Below are 14,304 nucleotides of genomic sequence, written 5' to 3'. Positions count from 1 at the left end.
ACCATTTTGAGACAGTTTATAAATATATAATAATGCCGCCATACCATAGCTAAATAATAATACCGCTATACCATAGCTAAGTAATAATACCGCTATACCATAGTTAAGTAATAATACCGCTATACCATAGTTAAGTAATAATAACTATGGTGGAGTAATATTAAGTAATAATAACTATTTGGTGGAGGATCGCTTATGATCTGGGGAGGCTTCAGCGGGGCTGGAATTGGGCAGGTTGGTCTTGTCGGGGGACGTGTGGATCAAGCCGCATGCAGGGTTGTGCTGGAGGGGCAGTTGTTTCCTTCTGCTCGGGCGATGTTCCCCAGCTCTGGGGATTGTTTGTTCCGGTAGGGCAGTGCGCCATGCCATGCAGCTGGGTCGGTCGATGTGTGGATGAAGGACTACCACATCAAATCCCTGTCATGGCCAACTTATACATGAGTACATACGGTATATATAGGGTTATTTTTAAGTTTGTCTAGCAGGTGCGCAGAATACAGTGACCTATGCTGAATCCAAGGGGGCACAGCAGGTGGGTACGGCAGAATGTTTTTTTTTTTTTCCCAGAGAATCCTGGCAGCAGATCAACACTTTTAGTCCAGACATCAGCCTTAAAGGGATTGTTTTACAAACAAAGAATAGTCGCCCGTTGTTGGGTCTGTGTACTGTTGATTGTGCACAGGACACTTCCCTCTGTTAACCAAAAATGTATGTTAATATTGAGGCTGGCATATATGTGGATGAGGCCGTTATCCGATAGCATATTTTCTTTTCCCTTTGTCTTTCCACGGCATTGAAAGAAGTAGTTGAGTGCAATTTTGCAATGCAAGAGCTTTTAACACATACTGTATACTCCACCGGAGTCCACGGTAAACAAAAACAATTGTATAGGTACATCCATGTTATACGCTTGGTGTCAAGAATTGCCTTGGCCTAAATGCTGAGCTCAGTTTGGGCCGATCCTAACTCCCATTCATGTTGAAAGCATCTTAGGCAATAGTTACCGTACCGTATGCATTTGACTTTGTATGTTTAATGCACTTTTTGACCTTTTTTTTTACCCAATTGATGTTAGTCCCTAATGAAGGCTAAATGTTTGCAAATGCATAATAAAACTAAAATGACATCTTTTACATCACTGGGAGCTGCATTATCTCCCAAAAATCACAGTTCGTACAGCCGCCATTTCAGTTCAGATAAGGGATTCACAGGCTACATCATAGAGAGAAGACTCATGGGAGATGCCCACCAAGGTCAGAGCTCGCAGCTTTATGATCAGCCATTTGAGAGAGAGCTGATCTTGAAATTAGATGAAATACCGTCCGGTTATCCACTACTTTTGGATCCTTCAAAAGAAACCTGAAAACCCATCTCTTCAAGGAAGCTTACCGCCTGCAATGACCACACGGCCTCCTCAACACCATCGGAGCTCCTGCGACCCTCGACCTACTGTCTCCTCCCCCACCATCCTGTAGAGTATAAGCCCCCACAGGCAGGGTCCTCGCCCCTCTGTATCAGTCCGTCATTGTTAGTTTACTGTATGTGATATCTGTACCTTGTATGTAGCCCCTTCTCATGTACAGCACCATGGAATCAATGGTGCTATAGAAATAAATAATAATAATAATAATACCGCTATATTCTGCCCTCCCAAATTAATGCCATCCTTCAGCAGTTTACAAAGCCTTTTCCATATTTTAAAGGATGCATGTAAGAAATAATACCACCATACAGTACCCAGATAATACTTCTGCTATACTCTATGCTGACTATTGCTCACACAATACAGCCTTCTAGAGCCTAAAAACTAGCATTTACTATACACATAAATAATACCGAATAACATGTGTGATTATATATACTGTCAAAGACTGCCTAAATAATACCCCATATTGTGTCCACATAATACCACCATATATACGCTTCTAGAGAGCAGGAGGCAGAGATAATTGTGTGGCTGTGATTCCCTATATTGTCTTAGTACCTTGCAGATTTCTCCTATGGGCTCTGTACTTAGGCGGCCCTTGGAAATGAAACACCTTAGCTACTGCCTAGTTTGCCACACCATAAAAAGAAAAACTGGGCGTTATTCAATATAGCGCCCACTACCGCTCCTACGTGGGTTGTCATCCAGTTGTATGATAGTGATACATTTTCTTTTCCCTATAACATAGTGTTACTACGTAAATTTGTACTTCACTATATGATTTTACCTTTCTTCAAACACCCTGAAGAAGTGCTGTTGTGTAAATCATGGTGCAGAGAAGAATACATAAGGCTCAGTTCACACTCCAATAAGCATGCACTGAATGTTTCCATAGGACTTAATGGTCCAGGCTATAGAGCAAGACACATGCAAGCCTAGGACAGGCCACCTCTGTTATGCTGCAGAGGTGGCCGGTATCCAAAGCAATGAGCAGTAAACTATAGAATTAAGACTCCTTTCGTTCTTGAGATCACAGAGAATTTTTAACAAAAGGTAAATGGCGAAGTTGCTTCTTTTACAAGGACTTCCCAATTGTTCCCATGTAAGAAGATGATATATAACTCTTTTAAATGAATGTATTTTGGGCTATTTTTTCAAATGGGTTTCATTAATATTGCACCATACTAAAACTATTGCTGGTTGCAGAATGAGTTAACTGATAATCCGTCAGTGAGCTCTGCTGTTGATGGAGAGTTTGTAACTCTTATTTCTCCTACGATTTGTGACCACATCAAAATTGAGCTGATGTAGATGATCATAGATCAGCTAAGAGGAGCACGGAAAAAGTCAGATAGAAGAGTTACAGATTTCCAATCAGATCGATCTCACTGACTGATTCTCAAAAAAACGCCTGAAAAAAATCCTCACTGTATATCTAATTATTCTCATTTATGTGATCACTGTAGGTGACATGAAGGATTTCCCCGTGTGCTCCCTGATCTCAGGGCTGGTTTATGTTTCCCAGCTTTTGTTTGCTTTTGGTAAGTCATATCAGTGACTGAGGCGAATGACGGGACCTGGAATTTTACAGGTTAAAAACTTAGATCAATATATGCAAAGAAATGATGAAAATATTCCAAAATCATTAACGAGTCAGTGACTCAGAACTTGCATCAGCCAAAATTCTCATGATTTACCTAAACTGTAGAAAAATATGTTCTAACTCATCTCGTGCAAAGTTATCTGCTCCGATTCCACTGAAATTAGCTAAAAATGTTACCGTCATATAGACGCTAAGTGAAGGCACTTAGAACGCAAATTGTTCAACATGTGTGTGCCCATCAACCATGACAAGGTGACCTTCTAGATTAGAGAAAGGTCACCTTGTCGTGGCTGTTGGGCACACACGCGTTGAACAATTTGTGTTCTAAGTGCCTTCATTTCATAAGTATGCTCTATACGGTAGAAATGCAGCTTACATTTTCTATATCCAACGTTTGTATTTATTTTGGCGCACACAGCGGTCGGAACATCAAAGTGTTTATTTAGTGTAAAACGCCTTGAATAGCCGCAATTTTTTTTGCGCATTAATTTTACAACTTTTGGTGTCTTCAAGCCACCTTTAAGCAGCCCAACCAAAATGGGCAAATTTATGGAAAAGTCAGGACGTAGCAACGTATGCCCAAAGAAATATTGATATTTAGCCTTAATGAATTAATATTACTAACTAATTAGTGACCTTTTATTTCTTTTTTTTTCTTCTTTAAGCTCATGGTATGACCTACACGGCATATCCGCTGGTGGGAAGCACCGCCGGCGGCACATTAATTACCATCCTGTTTAATGGTAAGATGGGATTTAAAGGTAATAATGGGGATTTTTTTTTTCACTAGTTATGCCGCCAAAAAGCCAATGGGAACTGGTAGCAAAATCTGACTCAGGGTCACCAAATGGTCATGTGTCATTTATAATACTTGCATCCTCATTGTTACACTCTGAAGAGCGTGACCGATAGGGGATTTAGGATAATTGGAAGGCATCAACTGCACAAAGATCTGCCCAGACACTGGTTTCTTCAGTTTTTGGTGGTTTTCTTAAAGGGTTTGTCCATTATAAGTTAAAAGAATAACAATGGTACAGCTCCAGCCAATTATTGCAGAGCAGGAAGTGACAAGAACAGAAGGTGATCGACCCTCACGAAGAGCTCTGACCAGTCAGATAAACCAGTTTATGACATAAGCAGAGGCTGCTATGAGGCCCTTCTAGAGAGGCGGTCCAGCCAAAATTGCTGTTTTTGGGAGGAAACAAACCATTGAAGGACTCACTTTTCCCAAAGAACAGTAGATATTGCTTGGCTCAAGGGTTCGATAATGCCAGCAAACCCAATGACACTCTGTCCTCTCGATGGAGATCTCTTCTTCACCGGTTCCAATTACTGATTGTTTTGCTTCTGAATAAGCTTCTATCACCAGAAAACAGTAAAAAAAAACCTCATCATTCATCAATCTTCATGTTTCTTTCTCTCAAAAATCAGACAGCACCATGGACAACCAATATTTTGGAAACGGAGGCCATCTTGAAGTTCACATGGCAAGTCCACAGAGGCCACCAGTCATTTGTGACCTTCTCTTGTCTTACTCGCCTCCTATCCAGTGTAAAACTAGGTAAGATACCCGATTGTGTGAGGAGGATACATTTATCTATAAGCTGGAGATGTCAAAAGGTGCAGTAGATGTTGAAGAACCTTAGGAACCATTTTTTGTTATGAACCACCCACCATAACAAGACCTCAAAATATAGCAAAGTGAGGTCTGATATACATTTTCTGGGTGATTACTACCTAATTGAATCTCAATATATGATATTTTGCCATTCCTCTGCTTGCTGGGGAACTTGGTGAACGTGAGTTTATTAACCTTGCGGTTGTCGGGTCACTTGTTTTTATGCATGAGCAGATAACGATTGGTCAAGAAATGTTGGCAATCAATAGATTATTGACTTATATTAAAGCACCACTCCAATGTGTTTTTTTTTTCAACACTGGAGTGATGCTTTAAATATAAGCCACCTGGCGACATTCTTATACTCACCTTTTACCGACGCCACTCCGTTCCCGTGGCACCATCTTGTGTCCATAACTTCTGGCTGGCCAGAAGTCAGAAGTTACATCACAAGAGCCCAATGAAGCGAGAATGAGACTTTCATAGAGATATATTGGAAAGTGACCACCGACGCGCGCCATGAAACACTGAAGCTGCCGGCAGGTCACTGTTCTCTGGAGACCGACGGAGCGACGCTGGAAAAGGATGAAGGCAGGTGAGTATCAGATATGGGGCAAAGGGATTACATTTAGAGCATCACTCCAGCAATGTAATAAAAAAAAAAAGCGCTGCAGTGGTGCTTTAAGAAATACATGACACCAAAACTGCCAACAATCATGATGGATAAAGAAGATCAGAAGGTTGTCCGGTGGTGCCACACCCTCCACCACCATCACGAGAGAATGGTCCTTGGATATGTTAAATGTACTGTCTCTATCATTTGTGGTGCGTATTACGGGCAACCATTAATGGAGAGGTACCGGTATTAAACAGATTATCAGCATCTACAAAGAAATTTGATAATTATTGTTCCTGCCTGAGTGGGGAGTAGTTTATCGCGTCGCTTCAGCGTGCCCAATAGCCAGTACATAGCAGGCAGCCTGTCTGGCGACTAATTACCAAGGGTGCAGTACCTAATCTGACCTGAGAGTAAGGGGGGTGCCAGAGAGCTGCAAGTGTTAAGTGGAACTGTAAGCGGGATATACATAAATCCCTGCAGTTCGTGGTATATTGAAAAGCAGTGGGATACCTAGAAAAAGCCCCTGCTGTAAACTAAGAGGTCAATAGCCTTGTGTGTGTTTTCTCATCACATTGTGGAGTGGAGGGATAACTAAGATAAGCCCCCTGCACATGTGATAGCCGTCTGTTGGCCTAAAGTCACCCCAACCCGTGACGTAGGGGTGACGGTCACGGTGTGAATCTTGACAAATTGGTGGCAGCAGTCAGGGGAATCCTGACAAATTGGTAAAGAAGTAGGGTTTTCTCTGTAAATATGTATCCCAGATAGGACATATTTGATCTCATTAGAATGCCCACGTGAATCCGAGATGAATGCTGGGTTTGTTATGACTATGACATGTGTTGTAGCGAAGTTATAGAAATTAGATATAGATTAGGGTAAGATTAGTTAACTGAAGAGGTAGTAGGGACGAGGTGATCCAACCCCTTTCTGGGATGTTACAGGCTTAGCTATAACTGTCTGCCCACATCCCCAGCTGGGTCTTCTTGTCTTTTTTTCCTGGAAGAGCTGAGCACGTCCCATGAACTGGGACGTATGGAAAACTGCACTAGCCTGGGTGCCTGCCATGCTTTGAACATGTGAGTGTTAGCTTTTCTCCTTTATTCCCTTTATGTTATAATTACCGTGTACATATTTGCAATTGTCTCATTTGTAACATCTTTGTAAAATATTTTGATAAAACACTGCCTCAACCTTTTGATGGGGTATATTATTTAATACTAGTTTGTTCTCCTGTTCTAAACCGTACCCTAAGTCTTCTGAAGGGAAAATACGCTACTGTTGTGTTGGGTTAGCTTCGGACCCGTTTAATCGAAGCTGGTGGAAGCATACATTCTGTACTGGGTAGTCGAGTGGCGTTGTAGCGACTGCGGCGTTGATAATTATTGATCCTGCCTAAGTGGGAGTAGTTTATCGCATCAGTGCAGCGTGCCCAATAGCCAGTACATAGCAGGCAGCCTTTCTGGCGACTAATTACCCAGGGTGCAGTACCTAATCTGACCTGAGAGTAAGGGGGGCGCCAGAGAGCTGCAAGTTTTAAGTGGAACTGTAAGCGGGATATACATAAATCCCTGCAGTTCGTGGTATATTGAAAAGCAGTGGGATACCTAAAATAAGCCCCTGCTGTAAACTGCCAACAATCATGATGGATAAAGAAGATCAGAAGGTTGTCCGGTGGTGCCACACCCTCCACCACCATCACGAGAGAATGGTCCTTGGATATGTTAAATGTACTGTCTCTATCATTTGTGGTGCGTATTACGGGCAACCATTAATGGAGAGGTACCGGTATTAAACAGATTATCAGCATCTACAAAGAAATTTGATAATTATTGTTCCTGCCTGAGTGGGGAGTAGTTTATCGCGTCGCTTCAGCGTGCCCAATAGCCAGTACATAGCAGGCAGCCTGTCTGGCGACTAATTACCCAGGGTGCAGTACCTAATCTGACCTGAGAGTAAGGGGGGTGCCAGAGAGCTGCAAGTGTTAAGTGGAACTATAAGCGGGATATACATAAATCCCTGCAGTTCGTGGTATATTGAAAAGCAGTGGGATACCTAAAATAAGCCCCTGCTGTAAACTAAGAGGTCAATAGCCTTGTGTGTGTTTTTTCATCACATTGTGGAGTGGAGGGATAACTAAGATAAGCCCCCTGCACATGTGATAGCTGTCTGTTGGCCTAAAGTCACCCCAACCAGTGACGTAGGGGTGACGGTCACGGTGTGAATCTTGACAAATTGGTGGCAGCGGTCAGGGGAATCCTGACAAATTGGTAAAGAAGTAGGGTTTTCTCTGTAAATATGTATCCCAGATAGGACATATTTGATCTCATTAGAATGCCCACGTGAATCCGAGATGAATGCTGGGTTTGTTATGACTATGACATGTGTTGTAGCGAAGTTATAGAAATTAGATATAGATTAGGGTAAGATTAGTTAACTGAAGAGGTAGGAGGGACGAGGTGATCCAACCCCTTTCTGGGATGTTACAGGCTTAGCTATAACTGTCTGCCCACATCCCCAGCTGGGTCTTCTTGTCTTTTTTTCCTGGAAGAGCTGAGCACGTCCCATGAACTGGGACGTATGGAAAACTGCACTAGCCTGGGTGCCTGCCATGCTTTGAACATGTGAGTGTTAGCTTTTCTCTTTTATTCCCTTTATGTTATAATTACCGTGTACATATTTGCAATTGTCTCATTTGTAACATCTTTGTAAAATATTTTGATAAAACACTGCCTGAAACTTTTGATGGGGTATATTATTTAATACTAGTTTGTTCTCCTGTTCTAAACCGTACCCTAAGTCTTCTGAAGGGAAAATACGCTACTGTTGTGTTGGGTTAGCTTCGGACCCATTTAATCGAAGCTGGTGGCAGCATACATTCTGTACTGGGTAGTCGAGTAGCATTGTAGCGACTGAGGCGTTGATAATTATTGATCCTGCCTAAGTGGGAGTAGTTTATCGCGTCGCTGCAGCGTGCCCAATAGCCAGTACATAGCAGGCAGCCTTTCTGGCGACTAATTACCCAGGGTGCAGTACCTAATCTGACCTGAGAGTAAGGGGGGCGCCAGAGAGCTGCAAGTTTTAAGTGGAACTGTAAGTGGGATATACATAAATCCCTGCAGTTCGTGGTATATTGAAAAGCAGTGGGATACCTAAAATAAGCCCCTGCTGTAAACTAAGAGGTCAATAGCCTTGTGTGTGTTTTTTTCATCACATTGTGGAGTGGAGGGATAACTAAGATAAGCCCCCCTGCACATGTGATAGTTGTCTGTTGGCCTAAAGTCACCCCAACTCGTGACGTAGGGGTGACGGTCACGGTGTGAATCCTGACAAATTGGTGTTGGTGCCAGTGTTAAGTGGAACTGTAAGCGGGATATACATAAATCCCTGTAGTTCGTGGTATATTGAAAAGCAGTGGGATACCTAAAATAAGCCCCTGCTGTAAACTAAGAGGTCAATAGCCTTGTGTGTGTTGTTTCATCACATTGTGGAGTGGAGGGATAACTAAGATAAGCCCCCCTGCACATGTGATAGCCGTCTGTTGGCCTGGGGTCACCCCGACCCGTGATGTGGGGGTGATGGTCACGGTGTGAATCCTGACAAATTAGTGGCAGCGGTCAGGGGATTCCTGACAAATTTCAGTACCAATTTGTCAGGATTCCCCTGACCGCTGCCACCAATTTGTCACGATTCACACCGTGACCGTCACCCCTACGTCACGGGTCGGGGTGACTTTGGGCTAACAGACGGCTATCACATGTGCAGGGGGGCTTATCTTAGTTATCCCTCCACTGCCAACAATGTGATGAGAAAACACACACAAGGCTATTGACCTCTTAGTTTACAGCAGGGGCTTATTATAGGTATCCCACTGCTTTTCAATATACCACGAACTGCAGGGATTTATGTATATCCCACTTACAGTTCCACTTAACCCTTGCAGCTCTCTGGCGCCCCCCTTACTCTCAGGTCGGATTAGGTACTGCACCCTGGGTAATTAGTCGCCAGACAGGCTGCCTGCTATGTACTGGCTATTGGGCACGCTGCAGCGACGCGATAAACTACTCCCACTCAGGCAGGAACAATAATTATCAACGCCGCAGTCGTTACAACATAACCCAAAAGTCTGCACACGGTATCACTGCCACCAGCTTCGATTAAACGGGTCCGAAGCTAACCCAACACAGTAGCGTAATCCTCTTCGGGAGACAGGGTACGTTTAGAGCATGGAGAATGAACTAATATTAAATATTATATCCCATAAAAATTAGGCAGTGCTTTATCAAAAATATTTTATAAAGATGTTACAAATGAGACAATTGCAAATATGTACACGGTAATTATAACATAAAGGGAATAAAGGAGAAAAGCTAACACTCACATGTTCAAAGCATAGCAGGCACCCAGGCTAGTGCAGTTTTCCATACATCCCAGTTCATGGGATGTGCTCAGCTCTTCCAGGAAAAAAAGGACAAGAAGACCCAGCTGGGGATGTGGGCAGACAGTTATAGCTAAGCCTGTAACATCCCAGAAAGGGGTTGGATCACCTCGTCCCTCCTACCTCTTCAGTTAACTAATCTTACCCTAATCTATATCTAATTTCTATAACTTCGCTACAACACATGTCATAGTCATAACAAACCCAGCATTTATCTCGGATTCACGTGGGCATTCTAATGAGATCAAATATGTCCTATCTGGGATACACATTTACAGAGAAAACCCTACTTCTTTACCAGATGGAGTTAGAAGCCCGTGTTTCGAGGGATGGGTAGGTAGCTTCATGAGTTAGTCATCACCACCGGAAAGGAAGACCTTCTGGTTGCGTTAAATGTACAGTAGCTGGTTTTCAGACCATTTTTGATGAAAACCAAAGTTCAGAAGATATTGATATCAGACAGGTCATTGACCTATTTGAAGAACACATATTTTGTACCTGAGGTGACACTTATAAAAGAAGATAAAGGAGTTCTGAAGGTGTTTAGGTGCCCCATCGCAAAATTAGAGAAAGCTCACAGTTCCTACTAAAGGTTTTGTAGTGGATGCCCATTTTATTTTTTGAGGTATGGCGTACAAGATGTTGGCTTTCAATAAGCATTTGCCGATATAAAACAACGATGTTGCCTTCAGTCAGAATGAGGAAGGAGTTTTGAAGGTTGTCTTGTTATGACACCAACCTTTAGCCTCCTCGATCGAAGAAATCTCCTGAATATAATCATTATGTGTACGCCGCTCTCTGCTGTACATGTCAATGACCTCCTGGAAACTGAAGTTTCCTGACTGACAGTTGTCCATTTTGGCCAAGAAAATGTAATGAGGTAGAGCAAATTTCTCGGCCTCTGAAGGAAATGAGGATTTTTACCTACGAGGCTGAGAATTTATATATCATACATGAATATTGTGACAAATCTCATTCATCTGTTCCACACAGGCCAGTGACACATCCAGAAGACTCATATGAGCTGCAGGTGGTTTATGATGGACAACGAGTCACACAGACATCAGTGATCACATACAAGGTAAGACAGATATTATATTCTTTTATATTCTTGCACATACGAGCAGTATTATAGTAGTTATATTCTTGTACATAGGAGCAGTATTATAGCAGTTATATTCTTGGATATAGGGGTCAGTATTATAGTAGTTAAATTCTTGTACATAGGAGCAGTATTATAGTAGTTATATTCTTGTACATAGGAGCAGTATTATAGAAGTTATATTCTTGTACATAGGGGGCAGGATTATAGTAGTTATATTCTTGTACATAGGGGCAGTATTATAGAAGTTATATTCTTGTACATAGGGGGCAGGATTATAGTAGTTATATTCTTGTACATAGGGGCAGTATTATAGAAGTTATATTCTTGTACATATTAGCAGTATTATAGCAGTTATATTCTTGTATATAGGGGTCAGTATTATAGTAGTTAAATTCTTGTACATAGGGGCAGTATTATAGTAGCTATATTCTTTTACATAGGGGCAGTATTATAGTAGTTATATTCTTATACATAGGGGGCAGTATTATAGTAGTTATATTCTTGTACATAGGGGCAGTATTATAGTAGTTATATTCTTGTACATAGGAGCAGTAATATAGTAGTTATATTTTTGTACATAGGAGGCAGTATTATAGTAGTAATATTTTTGTACATATGAGGCAGTATTATAGTAGTTATATTCTTGAATGTAGGAGCAGAATTATAGTAGTTATATTCTTTTACGTAGCAGTATTATAGTAGTTATATTCTTGTACATATTGGCAGTATTATAGTAATTATATCCTTGTACATAGGGGCAGTATTATAGTAGTTATATTCCTGTACATAGGAGCAGTATTATATTAGTTATATTCTTGAACATAGGAGGCAGTATTACAGTAGTTATATTCTTTTATGTATTGGCAGTATTATAGTAGTTATATCCTTGTACATAGGGGCAGTATTATGGTAGTTATATTCTTGTACATAAGAGCAGTAATATAGCAGTTATATTATTGTACATAAGAGCAGTATTATAGTAGTTATATTCTTGTACATATTGGCAGTATTATAGCAGTTATATTCTTGTACATAGGGGCAGTATTATAGTAGTTATATTCTTGTACATAAGGAGCAGTATTATAGTAGTTATATTCTTGTACATAGGGGCAGTATTATAGTAGTTATATTCTTGTACATAGGAGCAGTATTATAGTAGTTATATTCTTGTACATAGGGAGCAGTATTATAGTAGTTATATTCTTGTACATAAGGAGCAGTATTATAGTAGTTATATTCTTGTACATAGGAGCAGTATTATAGTAGTTATATTCTTGTACATAAGGAGCAGTATTATAGCAGTTATATTCTTGTACATATGGGCAGTATTATAGTAGTTATATTCTTGTACATAGGAGCAGTATTATAGTAGTTATATTCTTGTACATAGGAGCAGTATTATAGTAGTTATATTCTTGTACATGGGGGCAGTATTATAGTAGTTATATTTTTGTACATAGGGGCAGTATTATAGTAGTTATATTCTTGTATATAGGGAGAATTTCAGTAACTATATTTTCAGAAATAAGATGTATTATTATTATTATCTTCTCGTACATAGGGGCAGCATTAACAGTAATACTTCATATCATATGTCTGTCTTATTTTAAACTGAATCAGTGAATGGAGTCGCCCTTTAAGAGCTCACCTTGGTAGCCGCATTACCACATGTGTGGTTATTACACTAATGGAGTAACTCTCTGAACAAGTCCGTCTCAAGTAATTAAAGTCCTTGACTCTCCCAGTGTTCAGCAGATTGCCATCATTCGCTATATGGCAGACTTGGAGCAGCAGCGACGCTTCCAGCCTAAACAACATTAGTAGTCACTTTTGTTTAATGTGAATAGTATTTGCATGCCATAAAGATCTTCTCAGAGCTCTGATTAAATATCGCCAGGGAATAAAGTTAATGAGTCACATTCCAGACTAGAAAGAGCACAATGTGCGGCTTTGTTTCGGCGCTCGGCTCCTGCCAGCAGTTTGCAGTTTGCTGTAGGCACTGACAAGTTTGAACAGCTCACAGAAAGTTTACCTGTCAGCTGGTGGTCACCGCTTATCTCCCATTGCCTCCCCATCCTCCTGGATGCCACTGACCTCCCTCCTGCAGAATTAGCTTCTGCATTTGGGAACATTTCACGCACATCTCGCTTTACCGTGTTGGAAAACTCTGCAAATCAATCTGTTTACACCAAACTTAAAGGGGTTGTCCATAAGTGCCCTGTTTATTATTTTACAAAACTGCCCTACACCTGACCGTTGGTTATTTCTAGTATTGCGACTCAGCTCTATTGAAGTAAATGTAGCTGAGCTGCAATACCACCCACAGCCTGTGCTCAGGAGTGGCGCTGTTGTGCCACTGTAGACAAGGAGTAAGTTGTCCACCTTCTCCCATCATATTTAAAATAAGGATCAAAACAATTTTTGAAGTTTTTACTCTGAATTTTCCCGACATTAACCCCTTCATGACCTTGGGATTTTTCCATTTTTTTTGTGTTCGTTTTTCGCTCCCCTCCTTCCCAGAGCCATAACTTTTTTATTTTTCTGTCAATATGGCCACGTGAGGGCTTATTTTTTGCGAAACAAGTTGTTCTTTTGAACGACATCATTGGTGTTAGCATGTCATCTGCTAGAAAACGGAGAAAAAATTCCAAGTGCGGTGAAATTGCAAAAAAAGTGCGATCCCACATTTGTTCTTTGTTTGGCTTTTTTGTTAGGTTCACTAAATGCTAAAACTGACCTGCCATTATGATTCTCCAGGTCATTATGAGTTCATAGACACCAAACATGTCTAGGTTCTCTTATCTAAGTGGTGAAAAAAAAATCCAAACTTTGCTAGAAAAAAAAAATTGCGCCATTTTCCGTTATCCGTAGCGTCTCCATTTTTCGTGATCTGGGTTCGGTTGAGGGCTTAGTTTTTGCACGCCGAGCTGATGTTTTTAATGACACCATTTTTGTGCAGATATGTTCTTTTGATCGCCCATTATTGCATTTTAATGCAATGTCACGGCGACCAAAAAAATGTAATTCTGGCATTTTAACTTTTTTTCTCGCTACACCGTTTAGCGATCAGGTTAATCCTTTTTATTTTTTGATAGACTGGGCGATTCTGATCATGGCGATACCAAATATGTGTAGGTTTGATTTTTTTTTTATATTTTGAATGGGGCAAAAGGGGGGTGATTTAAACTTTTATTTATTTTTTTTTCATATTTTTAAAAACATTTTTTTTTTATTTTGCCATGCTTCAATAGTTTCCATAGGAGCCTGCCATAATTTCGATCGGCTTTGCTACATAGGAGCGATGCTCAGATCGCCTCTATGTAGCAGAATTACAGATTTGCTATGAGGGCCGACCACAGGGTGGCGCTCATAGCAATCTGGCATCAATAACCATAGAGGTCTCAAGGAGACCTCTGGTTGTCATGCCTATGCATCGATGACCCCCGATCATGTGACGGGGACGCCGATGCACGCATTCCCGGCCGGATGGCTTGT

General features: G+C 41.0%; 1 protein-coding gene across 1 annotated transcript in view; it reads left to right on the top strand.

Moving 5' to 3' along the window:
* The first annotated feature begins 2,897 nt into the window (after window positions 1–2,897).
* The window catches only part of PKHD1 (PKHD1 ciliary IPT domain containing fibrocystin/polyductin), a 918,515-nt gene continuing 907,108 nt past the window's right edge, over window positions 2,898–14,304 (top strand). The window contains exons 1-4 of the mRNA XM_069726855.1: window positions 2,898–2,967; window positions 3,695–3,772; window positions 4,461–4,590; window positions 10,698–10,785. Coding sequence (XP_069582956.1) covers window positions 2,898–2,967; window positions 3,695–3,772; window positions 4,461–4,590; window positions 10,698–10,785 — 366 coding nt within the window. The remainder of the gene's footprint in view (window positions 2,968–3,694; window positions 3,773–4,460; window positions 4,591–10,697; window positions 10,786–14,304) is intronic.

The sequence above is a fragment of the Ranitomeya imitator genome, chromosome 5, assembly GCF_032444005.1.
Source record: "Ranitomeya imitator isolate aRanImi1 chromosome 5, aRanImi1.pri, whole genome shotgun sequence".
Taxonomy (NCBI): domain Eukaryota; kingdom Metazoa; phylum Chordata; class Amphibia; order Anura; family Dendrobatidae; genus Ranitomeya; species Ranitomeya imitator.
Note: the sequence above shows the minus strand (reverse complement) of the source record. Positions and strands in the feature narration are given on the sequence as shown.